General features: G+C 42.5%; 1 protein-coding gene across 1 annotated transcript in view; it reads right to left on the minus strand.

The window, feature by feature from the left end:
- Positions 1 to 1,427: 1,427 nt before the first annotated feature.
- mcm9 (minichromosome maintenance 9 homologous recombination repair factor) overlaps positions 1,428 to 19,314 on the minus strand; it is an 85,907-nt gene continuing 68,020 nt past the window's right edge. Inside the window, exon 14 of the mRNA XM_063070432.1 lies at positions 1,428 to 1,574. Coding sequence (XP_062926502.1) covers positions 1,487 to 1,574 — 88 coding nt within the window. The 3' untranslated portion in view covers positions 1,428 to 1,486. The remainder of the gene's footprint in view (positions 1,575 to 19,314) is intronic.

Raw genomic sequence — 19,314 nt, forward strand, 5'->3', positions numbered from 1 at the left:
AAATACTAAGAAATACAATGAAATCAATGAAAAACTGCACACAACAAAGATGGACAAACAACCAGTGTGCAAAAGACAGCAAACTATGCAAAGACAAAAAGAGAAAAAATATTAATGATGATAATTAATTAATTAATTATAAATATCGAGAATTTGAGTTGTAGAATCCTTGAAAGTGAGTCCATAGGTTGTGGAATTAGCTTAGTGTTCGGGTGAGTAAAGTTATCATCTCTGGTTTAAGAACCTGATGGTCGAGGAGCAATAACTGTTCCTGAACCTGCTGGTGAGACTCCTGAGGCTCCTGTACTCCTTCCTGAGGCAAAAAGACGGCATGAGCTGTATGATGGTGGTCCTTGATCATGGATGCTGCTTTCCTGTGACTCCTTATAGAATTGCATGGAATTGTAACTAGTTGTTTTGGCTATACATCTAATATTTGGATATATTTAATATTTGTTATTGTTTGCATCAGTTTTAAATATCCAGCTATGAACAACCCTTATGGCTAGTGAAACAATGCCAATGCCGTTTTCTAATCCATTATGTTTGTGGTAGAAAGGCAGACTGTATGGGTATCAGATAATTAGAAGATCATAAGACACAGGAGCAAATTAGGTCATTTGGCCAATCGAGTCTGCACCACCATGCCATCATGGCTGACTTATTATCCCTCTCAACACCATTCTCTTGCCTTCTCCCTGTAAACTTTGATGCCTTCACTAACCAAGTATCTATCAACCTCAGCTTTAAATATACCCAATGACTTAGCCTCCAAAGCAATGAATTACATAGCTATCTGTGACAATGAATTCCACAGATTCACTACCGTCTGCCTGAAGAGGTTCCTCCTCATCTCCGTTCTAAAAGGGAGTTCTTCTATTCTGAGGCTGTGCCTTCTGGTCCTAGGCTCCTAGGAAACATCCTCTCCACATCCAATCTATCTAGAACGTTAGGTTTCAATTAGATCCTCCCTCATTTTTCTAAACTCCAGCAAGTACATTCAACACCGAGATCTTGAATAGACTATCCAGTTTAAAACATCGACTCATATATGAATAGAAATTGCTGCAATACTCTTCAGGTAGCATCGGAGGAGAGAGTTAACATTTCGGGTTAACATTTCCAGAATTCTGTTTCATGTCAGACATCAAGCATCAACAATATTTTACTTTCAGATTTAGTGCAAAATGTATAAACCATCACTCCCATCAATTGCTGATCACGCTGCCAGTCCGGAACATGATGGGTACATACAGGTACAGCATCTGAAATATCTTGTTGTGAGTCAAAAACGCCAAGCAGCTGCATCGACAGTGGAAAATGAAAGGGTCTTTTTTATTTATTTAGGGCTTCTGGTCAGATGGCGGCACACTTAGACACAAAGGCCTCTCTGGGTCCAACCAAGTGTATAATTGTTCGTCCTTCATGTCTTCTTTATGTTCACAAGACACTATTTAATTCCAATCCCCATTCACATTCCGACATGTCAGTCCTTGGCTTCCTCTGCTGTCAAAATGAGGCCACTCTCAGGTTGGAGGAGCAACACTTCATATTCCATCTGGGCAGCATCCAACCTGTTGGCATGAACATCGATTTCTCTCATTTCCAGTCATTTCTCCCCTACCCCTCCCCTCTTAACCCTACTCTTCTCACCTGCCTATCACCTCCCTCTGTCGCCCAGCTGGTCCGTGCTGAAACAATTTAAACAGCCTACTCCCATCAACTTGCACTGGGACCATAGCCCTACATATCCCTACTATCCATGTACCTATCTAAATTTCTCTTAACCGTTGAAATCAAGCCCACATGCACCACTTGTACTGGCAGCTCATTTGGCACTCTCAGCACCCTCTGAGTGAAGAAGTTTCTCCTCATGTTCCCCTTAAACTTCTCACCGTTCACCCATAACCCATGACCTCTGATTGTAGTCCCACCCAACCTCAGTAGAAAAAGCCTGCTCGCACTTATCCAATCTATACCCTTCATAATTTTGTATACCTCTATCAAATCTCCTCTCAATCTGCTAAATTACCATAGAACCATAGAACCATAGAAACTACAGCACAGAAACAGGCCCTTTGGCCCTCCTTGGCTGTGCCAAACCATTTTCTGCCCAGTCCCACTGACCTGCACACGGACCATATCCCTCCATACACCTCCCATCCATATATCTGTCCAATTTATTCTTAAATATTAAAAAAGAACCCGCATTTACCACCTCGTCTGGCAGCTCATTCCATACTCCAACCACTCTCTGTGTGAAGAAGCCCCCCCTAATGTTCCCTTTAAACTTTTCCCCCCTCACCCTTAACCCATGTCCTCTGTTTTTTTTCTCCCCTTGCCTCAGTGGAAAAAGCCTGCTTGCATTCACTCTATCTATACCCATCATAATTTTATATACCTCTATCAAATCTCCCCTCATTCTTCTACACTCCAGGGAATGAAGTCCTAACCTATTCAACCTTTCTCTGTAACTGAGTTTCTCACGTCCCGGCAACATCCTTGTAAACCTTCTCTGCACTCTTTCAACCTTATTTATATCCTTCCTGTAATTTGGTGACCAAAACTGAACACAATACTCCAGATTACTTCCAGGCCTGTATAAGGCTCACCAATGCCTTATACAACCTCATCATAACATTCCAGCTTTTATACTCAATACTTCAATTAATAAAGGCCAATGTACCAAAAGCTCTCTTTACGACCCTATCTACCTGTGACGACACTTTTAGGGAATTTTGTATCTGTATTCCCAGATCCCTCTGTTCCACTGCACTCCTCAGTGCCTTATCATTAACCCTGTATGTTCTACCTTGGTTTGTCCTTCCAACGTGCAATACCTCACACTTGTCAGTATTAAACTCCATCTGCCATTTTTCATTCCATTTTTCCAGCTGGTCCAAGTCCCTCTGCAGGCTCTGAAAACCTTCCTCACTGTCTACTACACCTCCAATCTTTGTATCATGAGCAAACTTGCTGATCCAATTTACCACATTATCATCCAGATCATTGATATAGATGACAAATAACAATGGACCCAGCACTGATCCCTGTGGCACACCACTAGTCACAGGCTTCCACTCAGAGAAACAATTCTCTACCACCACTCTCTGGGTTCTTCTATCGAGCCAATGTCTAATCCAATTTACCTCCTCTCCATGTATACCTAGCGACTGAATTTTCCTAACTAACCTCCCATGCGGGACCTTGTCAAAGACCTTACTGAAGTCCATGTAGACAATATCCACTGCCTTCCCTTCATCCACTTTCCTGGTAACCTCCTCGAAAAACTCCAACAGATTGGTCAAACATGACCTACCACGCACAAAGCCATGTTGACTCTCCCTAATAAGCCCCTGTCTATCCAAATGCTTGTAGATTCTGTCTCTTAGTACTCCCTCCAATAACTTACCTACTACTGACGTTAAACTCACCGGCCTATAATTTCCCGGATTACTTTTCGATCCTTTTTTAAACAACGGAACAACATGAACCACTCTCCAATCCTCCGGCACTTCACCCGTAGACAGCGACATTTTAAATATTTCTGCCAGGGCCCCCGCAATTTCAACACTAGTCTCCTTCAAGGTCCGAGGGAACACTCTGTCAGGTCCCAGGGATTTATCCACTTTAATTTTCCTCAAGACAGCAAGCACCTCCTCCTTTTCAATCTGTACAGTTTCCATGGTCTCACTACTTGATTCCCTCAATTCCATAGATTTCATGCCAGCTTCCTTAGTAAATACAGATGCAAAAAACCTATTCAAGATCTCCCCCATTTCCTTTGGTTCCGCACAAAACCGACCACTCTGATCTTCAAGAGGACCAATTTTATCCCTTACAATCCTTTTGCTCTTAATATACTTGTAAAAGCTCTTTGGATTATCCTTCACTTTGACTGCCAAGGCAACCTCATGTCTTCTTTTAGCCCTCCTGATTTCTTTCTTAAGTATTTTCTTGCACTTCTTATACTCCTCAAGCACCTGATTTACCCTCCGTTTCCTATACATTTCATACAACTCCCTCTTCTTCTTTATCAGAGTTGCAATATCCCTTGAGAACCAAGGTTCCTTATTCCTATTCAATTTACCTTTAATCCTGACAGGAACGTACAAACTCTGCACTCTCAAAATTTCCCCTTTGAAGGCTTCCCACCAACCAATCACATCTTTGCCAGAGAACAACCTGTCCCAATCCACGCTTTTTAGATCCTTTCTCATTTCTTCAAATTTGGCCTTCTTCCAGTTCAGAACCTCAACCCTAGGACCAGATCTATCCTTGTCCATGATCAAATTGAAACTAATGGTGTTATGATCACTAGAACCAAAGTGCTCCCCTACACAGACTTCCGTCACTTGCCCTAATTCGTTTCCTAACAGGAGATCCAATATTGCATCCCCTCTAGTTGGTCCCACTATATACTGATTTAGAAAAATTTCCTGAACACATTTTGCAAACTCTAAACCATCTAGACCCCTAACAGTATGGGAGTCCCAATCAATGTATGGAAAATTAAAATCCCCTACCACCACAACTTCATGTTTCCTGCAGTTGTCTGCTATCTCTCTGCAGATTTGCTCTTCCAAGTCTCGTTGACTATTGGGTGGTCTGTAATACAATCCCACTAATGTGGCCATACCTTTCCTGTTCCTCAGCACCACCCATAAGGACTCAGTAGACAAACCCTCTAATCTGTCCTGCCTGAGCACTGCTGTAATATTTTCCCTAACAAGCAATGCTACTCCCCCACCTTTCATTCCTCTGCCTCGATCACATCTGAAACATCGGAACCCTGGAATATTAAGCTGCCAGTCCTGCCCCTCCTGTAGCCAAGTTTCACTAATTGCTACAACATCATAATTCCACGTGTCAATCCACGCCCTCAACTCATCCGCCTTCCCCGCAATACTCCTAGCATTGAAATATATACACCTCAGAAGATTTTTACCACCAATCACAACCTTTCTATCAGCAGATTTGCTTAAACTTTCAACATCATTTATTTTCACCCCAGCCACACTGTCAGCTCTGGCACTCTGGTTCCCATCCCCCTGCAAAGCTAGTTTAAAGCCTCCCCAATAGCACTAACAAACCTCCCTGAAAGGATATTGGTCCCCCTGTAGTTCAAGTGTAACCCGTCTCTCTTGTACAGGTCCCACCTGCCCCAGAAGAGGTCCCAATGATCCTGAAATCTGAAACCCTGCCCCCTACACCAGTTCCTCAGCCACTTGTTCCTCCTCCAGAGCATCCTATTCCTACCCTCACTGGCACCTAGCACAGGTAGCAATCCTGAGATTACCACCCTTGAGGATATAAAGAATATAGTCCTAAACTATTCAATCTTTCCTTATAACTCAGGTACTCCAGACCAGGCAATATCCTGGTAAATTTTCTCTGCACTCTTTCAGTCTGTCTGGACGGATTGTGTCTGCATTGTTGGAGTCTGAAAGAATGAGCGGTGACCTCACCAAGTATTGTGAACAGTTTTGGTCCCTTATCTAAGAAAAGATGCACTGGTATTGGAGAGGTCCAGGGGAGGTTATTGACCTGCGGAGTTCCTCCAGCATTTTGTGTAAGTTTCTTTGGAATTAATAGAAATGATTTTGTAAATATGTGTAACTGGCTCCAGCTAGGCTCATTCACTCACTTTGATTTAGAATGTAACACACGCAAGATGATTAAAATGGAACCATGTTTCTCTAGTGCAGACTTAATTTAACCCAGCTGCATTACAGTCCCGGTGAGGATTAGCTTGTCTGTCAAAATCTGTTTCAGTTACCCGTTGGGGTCATGCAGATTCCATTTTAATTTTATTTCTGAATTCAGTATTTTAAACCCGTTTGTGTGATATGTGATCTACAATGTCATCTGGGAACTTCAGACTCTCAATTTCCTTACAAATTTCCATGTCTCCTTTGGTTTGAATTAAATCAAATTGCTCAGGCTCTGGATTTTTATTCGTTTTAGAGTTTGGATAAGTTTCTATTTGCTGAAGTTTAGAAGAATGACAGGGGACTTCAGTGAGCCTGTAAGATCCTGAATAATTATGAATGCTGGAATGATGTTCCCATGAGGCGAGGAGAAGGACTTCAGAATTGGGCACATTAAATAAAGATGTGCTGTTAGCAATTTAGGATAGAAATGGGGAGAAATTTCTTTATCCTGGAACGGGTGAGCCTGTGAAATTCTCTCGCTGCTGATTCCAATTTGTTATATATATTCACAAAGAAGTTAGATATAGTTCTAAAGTGTTCAAACAGGGACAAGATGCTATATTTGGATAATTACTCATGACTACAAAGCAAATCCTAACATCACGAATGGCTGTAATGCTTCACTCCCAGATCAGCTCAATGCCTTTTATGCGTGCTTTGAAAGGGAGAATTTAATTACACCTGTGCAAATCCCTGCAGCATCTGATAACCCTGTGATCTTTTTATTATTTATTAATTGAGATACAGCGCAGAACAGGCACTTCTGGCCCTTCAAGCCATACCGCCCAACAAACCCCCAATTTAATCCCAGCCTGATCACGGGACAATTCTTAATGACCAATTATCCTACCAACCAAAATGTCTTTTAACTGTGGGAAGAAACGGGGGCACCCAGAGAAAACCCACGCGGTCACAGGGAGAACGTTCAAACTCCTTACAGGCAGTGGCGGGAATTGAACCCATGTCACCTGCACTGTAAAACATTATGCTAACCCTTTTGTCCAATGTGAACTCCTGGCAGCTCCTATCTTTCTCTCTCATACTGAGGGCGATGAGCCCTGTTAATTAGGCACCAGGATATACCATCTTTAATTACCCAGAAAGTTAACTTAAGACTGCAGATGATACACCCCACAAAGCAATTACAATCATATTACAAAATAAACATAAGTACTTCCCTTAAATACAGTACACAAATAATATGTGCATATTACACAACCTCATTACAAAAGAAATGGAGTATTCTACTATCAATGGTGGGAAAGGCTTCATAAAGCTAATCTGAGTTTGTTAGCTCAGATTAGGACCCAATGGACACCATGGGACGTCTGTGAGATGACATCGTGAAACACAGAACGCTCAACACAATCGCTCACGGACAGTTAAGTGCAAATAAAGAGCATAATTAAATTAAACTTTGGTCTGACTTTCAATGTACGTAGCAATGCAGAGGGAAAGCAATGGGTTAATTATGAGACTGTACAGGGGAAGACACTGAAGTAATTACACTCACCACAGCAACAGCAGAATGACAAGGCAATGTCTGTGCGTGAGTGAATGCACGTGTGTTAGCAGCGTGCTTAACGAGTGCTCTCCGTCACATAGTTAATCAGTTTTATCCAAATCAGATGCCACGATTAAAGCCTTGTAGATCTCTTTATTCCTTTGTATTCAAATCATCTGGCAACAGATTTTCATTATCACCACATTGTATTGCTCCCCTGTGAAATTTGATATTGGAATTGTTTAATCTAAGTGAGAAATACCAAGTTGTTTCATTACAGCAGTGATAGACAATTGTTGGCTAAATCATATTTTACTTAAAATTTTATTTAGACCAGATGCTACTGCTGCATGTGCTCTTTGTATTGTGTTGCTTAAATCCTTGTGTGTCATTTAAAAAAAAATTTTAGACCATAAGACAGGAGCAGAAGACATCGGGTCTGTTCCACCATTATATCATGGCTGATCTACTTCCTTCTCAACTCCATTCTTCTGCCTTCTGTCTGTAACCTTTCATGCCCTGACTAATCAAGAACCTATCAACCTCCGCTTTAAATGCACTCAATGATCTGGACTCCACAGACATCTTTGCAAATGAATTCCACTGATTCGCCACCTTCCGGGTAAGGAAATTCCACCTCATCACCACTCTAAATAGATGTCCATCTATTCTGAGGCTGTGCCCTCTAGTCCTAGACTCTCCCACTAAATGAAACATGATCTTCATATCCACTCTAGCAAAACCTTTCAATGTTTGATAGGTTGGAGATCCCCCCCTCATTTTCCTAAATTCCAGCGATTAAAGGTCCAGCACTATCAATTTCTCCTCATACAATAAGACTTTCATTCCTGGAATCACTCTTGTGAACCTCATCTGAGTCCTCTGCAATGTCAGCACATCCTTTCTTAAATAAGGGGCCCAAAATACGGTTAACAATACTCCAGATGGGGCCTCACCAATGCCTTATAAAGCATTACATCCTTCCTTTTATTTTCTAATTCTCTCAAAAAGAATGCTAACATTGCATTTGGCTTCCTCACTGACTTAACCTGTAAATTAACCTTTAGGAATCCTGCACAAGAACTTGTAAGTCCTTTTGTACCTCAGATTTTTGAAGTTTCTCTCCATTTAGAAAATAGTTTATGCTTTTATTCCTTAACCAAAGTGCATGACCATATGCTTCCCAACACTGTATTCCATCTGCCACTTCTTTGCACATTCTCCAAATATTTTTATGTCCTCCTGCTTCCTCAACACTATCTGTCCTTCTACCTGGAGTTAAAAAATACACGTGGACTAAGATGTTAACTGTCCTGTGCTATCACTAGTGGGATCATCAGTTGATCTGCCACCTATCTTCAGGGGTTTCGGACCATTTATGATCAAGACTCCCTCGAGGTGGTGGGCCAAAACTCCTGAAGACAGGTGGCAGATCAACTGATGATCCCACTGGTGATAGCACAGGACATCCACAAATGTAGCCTCAAACCCATTAATTTACCACAGACTCAAACTGCAAATTAAACTTCTGGGAGTCTTGCACGAGGAATCCAAGTCCCTCGGCACCTCTGTTGTTCGAACCTTCTCCCCATTTAGTTAATAGTCGGCACTACTGTTCCTTTCACCAAAATGCATTATTGTACATTTCCCAACACTGTATTCCACCTGCCACTTTTTTGCCCATTCTTCCAATTTGTCTAAGTCCTGCTGCAATCACATTGCTTCCTCAGCACTACCTACCCCTCCACCTATCTCCGTATCATCTGCAAACGTTGCCACATAAACATCAATTCTACCATCCAAATCATTGACAAACAATGTGAAAAGTAGCAGTCCCAATACTGGCACCTAAGGAAAACCACTAGTCACTGGCAGCCAACCAGAACCTTTATTTCCACTCGCTGCCTCCTTCCTGTCAGCCATTCCTCTATCCATGCCAGCTTCGTTCCTGTAATGCTATAGGATTTTATCTTGTTAAGCAGCCTCATGTGTGGCATCTTATCAAATGCCTTCCGAAAATCCTAGTAACCGACAACCACTACCTCTCCTTTGTCCACCCTGTTTGTTTTTTCCTTGAAGAATTCTAACAGACTTGTCAGGCAAGATTTCCCTTTACAGAAACCATGGCTGACAAGGAAAGTCAAAGCTAATGTTAAAGCAAAAGAGAGGGCATACAACAAAGCAAAAATTAGCAGGAAGACAGAGGATAGGAAAGCTTTTAAAAACCTACAGTGAGCAACTAAAAAAATAATTCAGAGGGAAAAGATGAAATATGAAAGTAAGCTAGCAAATAATATCAAAGTGGATAGTAAAAGCTTTTTCAAGTATGTAAAAATAAAAGAGAGATGAGAGAGGATATAGGACTGCTAGAAATTGAGGAGAAATAATAACAGGGGACAAGGAGGTGGCAGATGAACTAAATGAGCATCTTGCTTCGGCCTTCACTGTGGAAGACACTAGCAATGTGCCAGATGTTGAAAGGTGAGAGGGAAGAAAAGTGAGTGCAGTTACTACTACAAAGGAGAAGGTGCTCAAAAAGCTGAAAGACTGCAGAGTGTGTAAGTCACCCGGACCAGATGAACTGCACCCAAGGGTTCTGATAATAGGTAGCAGTAGCGATCGGGGAGGCACGAGTAATGGTCTTTCAAAAATCATTAGATGATGCCAGAGGACTGGAAAATTGCAAATGTTACTCCACTCTTTAAGAAAGGAGGGAGGCAGCAGAAAGGAAATTATAGACCAGTTAGCCTGACCTCAGGGATTGGGCAGATTTTAGAGTCAATTGTTAAGCATTAGTTTATGGAGTACTTGGTGACACAGGACAAGATAGGACAAAGTCAGCATGGTTTCCTTAAGAGAAAATCTTGCCTGATGAACCTATTGGAATTCTTTGAAGAGATTAAAAGTAGGATAGATAAAGGGCATGCAGTGGATGTTGTATATTTGGACGTTCTTAAGGCCTTTGACAAAGTGCCTACACATAAGGCTGCCTACCAAGTTAAGAGCCCACGGTATTACAGGAAATGTACTAGCATGGTCAGATCATTGACTGATTGGTAGGAGGCAGTGAGTGGGAATAAAATAATCCTTTTCTGGTTGGCTGCCAGTGACTGGCGGTGTTCCGCGGGGATTGGTGTTGAGACTGCTTCTTTTATGCTGTACATCAATGATTTAGATGATGGAATAAATAGCTTTGTTATCAAGTTTACAGATGATACGAAGATTGGTGGGGGGGGAGGTAGCGTTGAGGAAACAGATAGGCTGCAGAAGGACTTAGAAGATTAGGAGAATGGGCTAGAAAGTGGCAAATGAAATACAATGTTGGAAAATGGTCATTCACAGTGGGAAGCGCAGAATCAAATATTGCTGTGATGATTGTACGTTCTAGTACCAATTGTTTGGCGATAATAAAGTATCACTTTGGTAGTAGACATAAATGTGCAGCCTATTTTCCAAATGGGGAAAAATCCAGAAGTCTGACATGCAAAGAGACTTGGGAGTCCTTGTGCAGAACACCCTAAAGGTTAACTTGCAGGTAGAACCACTGGTGAGGAAGGAAAATGCAATGTTAGCATTCATTTCAAGAGGTCTAGAATACAAGAGCAAGAATGTGATGCTGAGGCTTTATAAGGCACTGGTGAGGCCTCACCTCGAGTATTGTGAACAGTTTTGGATTCCTCATCTAAGAAAAGCTGTGCTGGCATTGGAGAGGATTCAGAGTACGTTCACAAGGATGATTCTGGGAATGTAAGGGTTATCATATGAGGAACATTTGATGACTCTGGGGGTGTACTCGCTGGAATTCAGAAGGATGAAGGCATCCATTTAAAACAGGGATGTGGAGAAATTTCTTTAGCCAGAGGGTGGTAAATTTGTGGAATTTGTTACCACAGGTGGCTGTGGAGGCCAGGTCATTGGGTGTATTTAAGGCAGAGTTTGATTGGTTCTTGATTGGATACAGCATCAATGATTATGGGGAGAAGGCCAGGCAGTGGGACTGAGAAGGAGAATAAAGGATCACCCATGATTGAATGTCGGAGTAGACTCGATGGGCCAAATGGCCTAATTCTGCTCCTGTGTCTAATGGTCTTATATCTATCCTGTACCCTGGTATACATGGAGAGGTGGTAAATTGGATTAGACATTGGCTCAATGGAAGAAGCCAAAGAGTGGTAATAGAGGATTGCTCAGAGTGGAGGCCTGTGACTAGTGGTGTGCCACAGGGATCAGTGCTGGGTCCATTGTTATTTGTCATCTATATCAATGATTTGAATGATAATGTGGTAAATTGGATCAGCAAATTTGCTGATGATACAAAGATTGGAGCTGTAGTGGACAGTGAGGAAGGTTTTCAAAGCTTGCAGAGGGATTTGGACCAGCTGGAAAAATGGGCTGAAAAATGGCAGATGGAGTTTAATACAGATAAGTGTGAGGTATTGCACTTTGGAAGGACGAACCAAGGTAGAACATACAGGGTTAATGGTAAGGCACTGAGGAGTGCAGTAGAACAGAAGGATCTGGGAATACAGATACAAAATTCCCTAAAAGTGGCGTCACAAGTAGATAAGGTCGTAAAGAGAGCTTTTGGTACATTGGCCTTTATTAATCAAAGTATTGAGTATAAGAGCTGGAATGTTATGATGAGGTTGTATGAGGTCTTCACTAAGGAGGACATAAATAATCTTCCAGAAATAGTAAGGGACAGAGGGTCCAGTGAGATGGAGGAACTGAGTGAAATACATGTTAGTAGGGAAGTGGTGTTAGGTAAATTTAAGGGATTGAAGGCAGATAAATCCCCAGGGCCAGATGGTCTGCATCCCAGAGTGCTTAAGGAGGTAGCCCAAGAAATAGTGGATGCATTAGTGATAATTTTTCAAAACTCGTTAGATTCTGGACTAGTTCCTGAGGATTGGAGGGTGGCTAATGTAACCCCAATTTTTAAAAAAGGAGGGAGAGAGAAACCGGGGAATTATAGGCCGGTTAGCCTAACGTCGGTGGTGGGGAAACTGCTGGAGTCAGTTATCAAGGATGTGATAACAGCACATTTGGAAAGCAGTGAAATGATCGGACAAAGTCAGCATGGATTTGTGAAAGGAAAATCATGTCTGACGAATCTCATAGAATTTTTTGAGGATGTAACTAGTAGAGTGGATAGGGGAGAACCAGTGGATGTGGTATATTTGGATTTTCAAAAGGCTTTTGACAAGGTCCCACACAGGAGATTAGTGTGCAAACTTAAAGCACACGGTATTGGGGGTAAGGTATTGGTGTGGGTGGAGAATTGGTTAGCAGACAGGAAGCAAAGAGTGGGAATAAACGGGACCTTTTCAGAATGGCAGTCGGTAACTAGTGGGGTACCGCAAGGCTCAGTGCTGGGACCCCAGTTGTTTACAATATATATTAATGACTTAGATGAGGGAATTAAATGCAGCATCTCCAAGTTTGCGGATGACACGAAGCTGGGTGGCAGTGTTAGCAGTGAGGAGGATGCTAAGAGGATGCAGGGTGACTTGGATAGGTTGGGTGAGTGGGCAAACTCATGGCAGATGCAATTTAATGTGGATAAATGTGAAGTTATCCACTTTGGTGGCAAAAATAGGAAAACAGATTATTATCTGAATGGTGGCCGATTAGGAAAAGGGGTGGTGCAACGAGACCTGGGTGTCATTATACACCAGTCATTGAAAGTGGGCATGCAAGTACAGCAGGCGGTGAAAAAGGCGAATGGTATGCTGGCATTTATAGCGAGAGGATTTGAGTACAGGAGCAGGGAGGTACTACTGCAGTTGTACAAGGCCTTGGTGAGACCACACCTGGAGTATTGTGTGCAGTTTTGGTCCCCTAATCTGAGGAAAGACATCTTTGCCATAGAGGGAGTACAAAGAAGGTTCACCAGATTGATTCCTGGGATGGCAGGTCTTTCATATGAAGAAAGACTGGATGAACTGGGCTTGTACTCATTGGAATTTAGAAGATTGAGGGGGGATCTGATTGAAACATATAAGATCCTAAAGGGATTGGACAGGCTAGATGCGGGAAGATTGTTCCCGATGTTGGGGAGGTCCAGAACGAGGGGTCACAGTTTGAGGATAGAGGGGAAGCCTTTTAGGACCGAGATTAGGAAAAACTTCTTCACACAGAGAGTGGTGAATCTGTGGAATTCTCTGCCACAGCAAACTTTTGAGGCCAGTTCATTGGCTATGTTTAAGAGGGAGTTAGATATGGCCCTTGTGGCTACAGGGGTCAGGGGGTATGGAGGGAAGGCTGGGGCGGGGTTCTGAGTTGGATGATCAGCCATGATCATAATAAATGGCGGTGCAAGATCGAAGGGCCGAATGGCCTACTCCTGCACCTATTTTCTATGTTTCTATGTTTCTATAAGGTATTGGTGAGGCCGAATCTCGAGTATTGTGTTCAGTTTTGGTCACCAAATTACAGGAAGGATATGAATAAGGTTGAAAGAATGCAGAGAACATTTACAAGGATGTTGCCGGGACTTGAGAAACTCAGTTACAGAGAAAGGTTGAATAGGTTAGGACTTTATTCCCTGGAGCGTAGAAGAATGAGGGGAGATATGATAGAGGTATATAAAATTATGATGGGTATAGATAGAGAGAATGCAAGCAGGCTTTTTCCACTGAGGCAAGGGGAGAAAAAAACCAGAGGAAATGGGTTTAGGGTGAGGGGTGAAAAGTTTAAAGGGAACATTAGCGGTTTCTATGGTTTCTATGCTTTCTACCCATCACTAGTCACCAGCACCCAATCAGAAGAAGTTCCCTTTATTCCCACTGTTTGCCTCCTGCCACTCAGCAATGCTCTAGCCATGCTAGTGTCTTTCCTGTAATACCATGGGCTTTGAAAATCCAAGTACACAACTTCAACCGATTCTCCTTTGTCTATCCTGCTTGTTATTTCCTCAGAGATTTCCAACAGATATGTCAGACAAGATTTTCCCTTTAGGAATCCATGCTGACTACAGTTAATTTTATCTAGTGACTGGTGCTGACTACAACCTATTTTATCATGTGCGTCAAAATACCCCAGAACCACATCCTTATCAATTAGCTCCAACATCTCCCCAACCAATGTCAGACAAAGCAGTCTATAATTTCCTTTCTTCTGCCTACCTCCCTTCATGAAGAGCAGAGTGACATTTGCAACTCTATTTAAAGAGTGAGCACAGTAATAACGCCTCCCAATTACAACAATGTGACCAATTAACCTGTATGTCTTTGGAATGTGGGTGTCAGCCGGAGGACATCGACTCAGACATGAGAAAATCTGCAGTTGCTGGAAATCCAGTAAAGCTATGCACACAAAGTGCTGGAGAAACTCGACAAGCCGGGCAGCCTCCATGGAAAAGTGTAAACGGTCGATGTTTCGGGCCAAGAATGTCCTGAAGAAGGGTCTTGCCCTGAAACATTGACTGTTTACTCTTTTCCATAGATGCTTTCTGGCCTGCTGAGTTCTCCAGCAACTTGTGTGGAAAACCCACAAACTCACAGGGAGAACACACAAACTCTCCTTACAGACAGCGGCGGAACTGAATCTGGGGCCACTATAGCGTTTTGCTAACCACTATGTTACCATGACACCTCGACATGCTGAACTTTCTCATTGTTGCTGTACTGTTCACATAGGCAAGGTAAAAACTCTCAGTCCAACCACTCGTGTGCCATGATTTTCCCCTTTGTGTCTGAGGTCCATCAGTCATCTTGTGCTATTAGTCTCCTTTTAGAAGTAATTGAATTATTGATCGTGGCAGTGGAATCAAAGGTCTTAGACAAAGTGGCAACACATAATCTATTGTTCCAAAGTGTGACCTCAATGAATAGGGTGTATTCAAATTTCAGACTCCAAACGGCAATGCATTTTAGGAACTGATGTGATTACTGTCATTGAGAAAGTAGCAGGCAGCTTGCAAGTGAAACACCCTGATATCCTCGACTATGTAAGTTTAGGGAGACAATCTCCGGCCCTGCCAAACTTGTGAGATTGAGGTGCGAGCCCACCCCAAACCCACTGTATGGCTCTGTGTGGACGCTGTGTAATTCGCTACCCTGTTACAAATTAATGCCGTGAAATAACAGACAGCACACTGCATACGACTGAAGGAATTATATTTCCGAATCTTCACTGAACTAAAGGGTTAGTAAAGAATAACGAAAAGAAAAAGTCCTATTCTAATTAAACAGTCAAATGTGCACAAGTTGGAGCTCACCTTGAACTTTTCTGTCACCCACACGCCGGGCCCTCAGTCAACATGAAAGCACGCACCGCCTTCCGTATGTCCCCCGCAATCCATCTTGAACAAACGGGTCTCCCACCGGATCGTATGTTACAACCGGTTCTCCCCAGCGTCTTCTCTCTTCATCTCCTCTTGTACAAAACCCCCAAGCCCAACCTTAGTGTCCCTCCCAGAGAAACCTCCCATTAATCAGACCACCCTAACTGGATTGCACATATTTCTCCTCTCTCTTTTGTTCAGCAGTAACCCAAACATAAGTTGAAAAGGAGCAGCTCGCACAGAACAGCACAAAATGAAATACATACAGCATAACAGTAAAAAATATGAACCAGGGAATCACACAAGTTAAACACTACAAGTGCCATGAAATCATTATTACTAAACTGCACACTGACATTCCTGGACTTCATCAGATTCCAAAGAAGCCTTAGGACTAACATATTTTTCTTAATTCAACATTTCTTCACTAAAATCAACAGCAATTTCCTCCCTTTCATTATTAACTTCAAATGTACATTATTTGATTTGTATAATTCAAGTTATTGTTTAAATAAAATTTGTTGTGAGTTCGCAGTCTTTGTATATGTATAGATTTTTGCAAATTTCTGTGGTATTTCCTTTTTTCCCAGTAAACGCCTACAAGAAAATGAATCTCAAGGTAGTATACTATATACGTACCTCGATAATCAATGTGCTTGAATTTTTAGATTTGGGTCAGCACGTTGTAGGAAATAAATGATGAAGGTATTTGAGCACTGTGAACTTTTAATGTCTGAAGGTTCATGTGAGGGAGTCTGGAGCTATATCCCAAGGAGAAATTAGTTCTTATTTTAAACTGAAAATAAAACATTAAAAAAAAATCACTGAACATAGTTCACAGTGCATTATGAAATATGTGGAATATAATACTTTGGTAATTTAGACAAAATTAGGGGAGCGAGGAGAAGATGGCGGCGCGACGCTGCGCGCGCAGCTGCTCTGAAATAATATCTGTATTTGTTAAGTGGGGAACCATGCACAATTCTGATTTGATGGAGACGGACGTGAGAAGCACGGAGGAAAATCTGGAGAAACTTCTGAAATGCCTGCTTCGCTACCGCTACTACTGTGCAATCGAGAATCTCCGGAGGGGAAGGCCCCAAATCCTCAGCTTTGCCTATTGCTGGCGGCCGGGGACGGGTTTGAAGCGTTCGGCAGAGATGGTGCTCGGTGCTCAGTGTCGGAGGGCTGGTCGGAGGCTCGAAGTTTTCGGACAGACTCAGAGTCGGACTGTGGTCGGGTGCTTCCAGGATGCTGCATCGGCAAGTTTGCTGTGCTGGAAGCTCATGGCAGGGAGAGTTTTCTTCCTTCTACCATCTGTGTGAGATGATGGGACTTTTGAGAGACTTTAAGACTTTTTTTTTACCATGCCCATGGTCTGCTCTTTATCAAATTACGGTATTGCTTGCACTGTTGTAACTATATGTTGTAATTATGTGGCTTTTGTCAGTATTCCAGTCTTGGTCTGTCTTGTGTTTCTGTGATATCACACTGGAGGAACATTGTATCATTTCTTAATGCATGCATTACTAAGTGACAATAAAAGAGGACTGCGTGTCCTCGCAATCTAACCTAATCTAAAATATCTGATTAGAGTTCTGATCTAATCATCTGAGCACAAACTATCTAGACTGATTCTCTATGATATCAATTTCTACCTTTCCTTGGAGATTTAATTGTTCAACAAACCAGTTCAGAGTCAGAACCACTATATTGCCAGTATGTGAAACATACCAGATTGTGGTTCAATGCCAAACGTAAAATACAGGACAATATCATAAAAGTCAACATAGTAGCAACCAACACACATCAAAGTTGCTGGTGAATGCAGCAGGCCAGGCAGCATCTCTAGGAAGAGGTACAGTCGATGTTTCAGGCCGAGACCCTTTGTCAGGACCAACTGAAGGAAGAGTTAGTAAGAGATTTGAAAGTGGGAGGGGGAGGGGGAGATCCAAAATGATAGGAGAAGACAGGAGGGGGAGGGATGGAGCCAAGAGCTGGACAGGTGATTGGCAAAAGGGGTATGAGAGGATCATGGGATAGGAGGCCCAGGGAGAAGGAAAAGGGGGAGGGCGGGAAAACCCAGAAGATGGGCAAGGGGTATAGTCAGAGGGACAGAGGGAGAAAAAGGAGAGTGAGAGAAAGAAGATGTGTATATAAATAACAGATGGGGTACGAGGGGGAGGTGGGGCATTAGCGGAAGTCAGAGAAGTCAATGTTCATGCCATCAGGTTGGAGGCTACCCAGATGGAATATAAGGTGTTGTTCCTCCAACCTGAGTGTGGCTTCATCTTTACAGTAGAGGAGGCCGTGGATAGACATGTCAGAATGGGAATGGGACATTTAATTAAAATGTGTGGCCACTGGAAGATCCTGCTTTCTCTGGCGGACAGAGCGTAGGTGTTCAGCAAAACGCTCTATCCGCCAGGTCTCCAAAATCAGATCTCAATTTAACTAATTATGTAATTTCTAAAACAAATTGGCTGCACCAGTGATGATTTGATGTGTCATATTAAAGGATGGCAAATCAATTATTTAATATTTTATATTTGCAATTAATTTAGATCATTTTGTGGAATTCTGATTTCACTTTGACATGAAAGAGGCTTTTTCCGTTGATCAGAGTCAGAAAAGCTGAATTAAATCCACTATGTTATAAAACAATAAAACATGAAAACTTCCAGGGGGTTGAATACTATAGTCACTGTAATTAAATTTAAATTTGAAAACTGCTCACATTACTCCAAGTGCAGAATGATCAAGGCCTTGTAAAGCTTCAGCATTAACATCCTTGCTTTTATATTCTAGTCCTCTCAAAATTAATGCTAATACAGGTGTCCCCTGCTTTTCGAATGTTCGCTTTACGAAACCTCACTGTTATGAAAGACCTACATTAGTACCCTGTTTTGGCTAACAGAAGGTGTTTTCACTGTTACGAAAAAAATCAGCGTGCGAAAAAAGTAGCGTGCATAAAAGGCAGCGCGTGCCCCGAGCAGCCGCTCTCCCTGGGAACGGCATTCTCACCGGCATTTTGCTTAAACACGTGCCTGTGAGCAGCCGTTAGCAAGATGAGTTCTATGGTATGGGAAAAGCCTGAAAGAGCTCGTAAGGGTGTTACACTTAGCATAAAACTAGACATAATTAAGCGTTTTGATCGTGGTGAACGAAGTAAGGACTACGTGAGTTTGGCTTGTGGAAGCTGACGAAGATGATGTTGAAGAGGTTTTGGCATCCCAAGACCAAGAACTGATAGATGAAGAGCTGATGCAATTGGAAGAGGAAAGGATAACAATCGAAACCGAATTCATTAGCGAAATGAATGTGAAGCAACTGCGTGAGATTTTCACTGCAATGATAAAGTACAACTTTAATTTTGAAAGGGTACGTCGGTTTAGGGGATATTTGCAGGATGGTTTGAGTGCTTACAAAGAACTGTATGATAGAAAAATGCGCGAGGCTCAACAGGCAAGCACATCCCACAGCGGATGCCGAACCTCGACCTTCGACATCGAGGTGGGCAGTTATAGGAGAAGATGAGCTGCCTGCTCTAGTGGAAACAGACAACGATGAGATGACACCCCAGTGTCCCACCACCCCAACCCCCGGGCCACGGACAGATACCGATTCACGGAGAAGGCAGCAGTAGCCGGGAGGCACACAGAGCATCTTTAAGAAAAAAGCCGAGATAAGCAAGCTAATTAATTAGGTGCTGCCCGACACGTAATTGTTGGCCCAGATCGGAGGCGATGCAATCGGAAATCGGCACTGATCTGGGTCGACAATTACGTGTCGGGCGGCACCTAATTAAT

This window comes from Mobula hypostoma, chromosome 2, assembly GCF_963921235.1.
Source record: "Mobula hypostoma chromosome 2, sMobHyp1.1, whole genome shotgun sequence".
NCBI lineage: Eukaryota > Metazoa > Chordata > Chondrichthyes > Myliobatiformes > Myliobatidae > Mobula > Mobula hypostoma.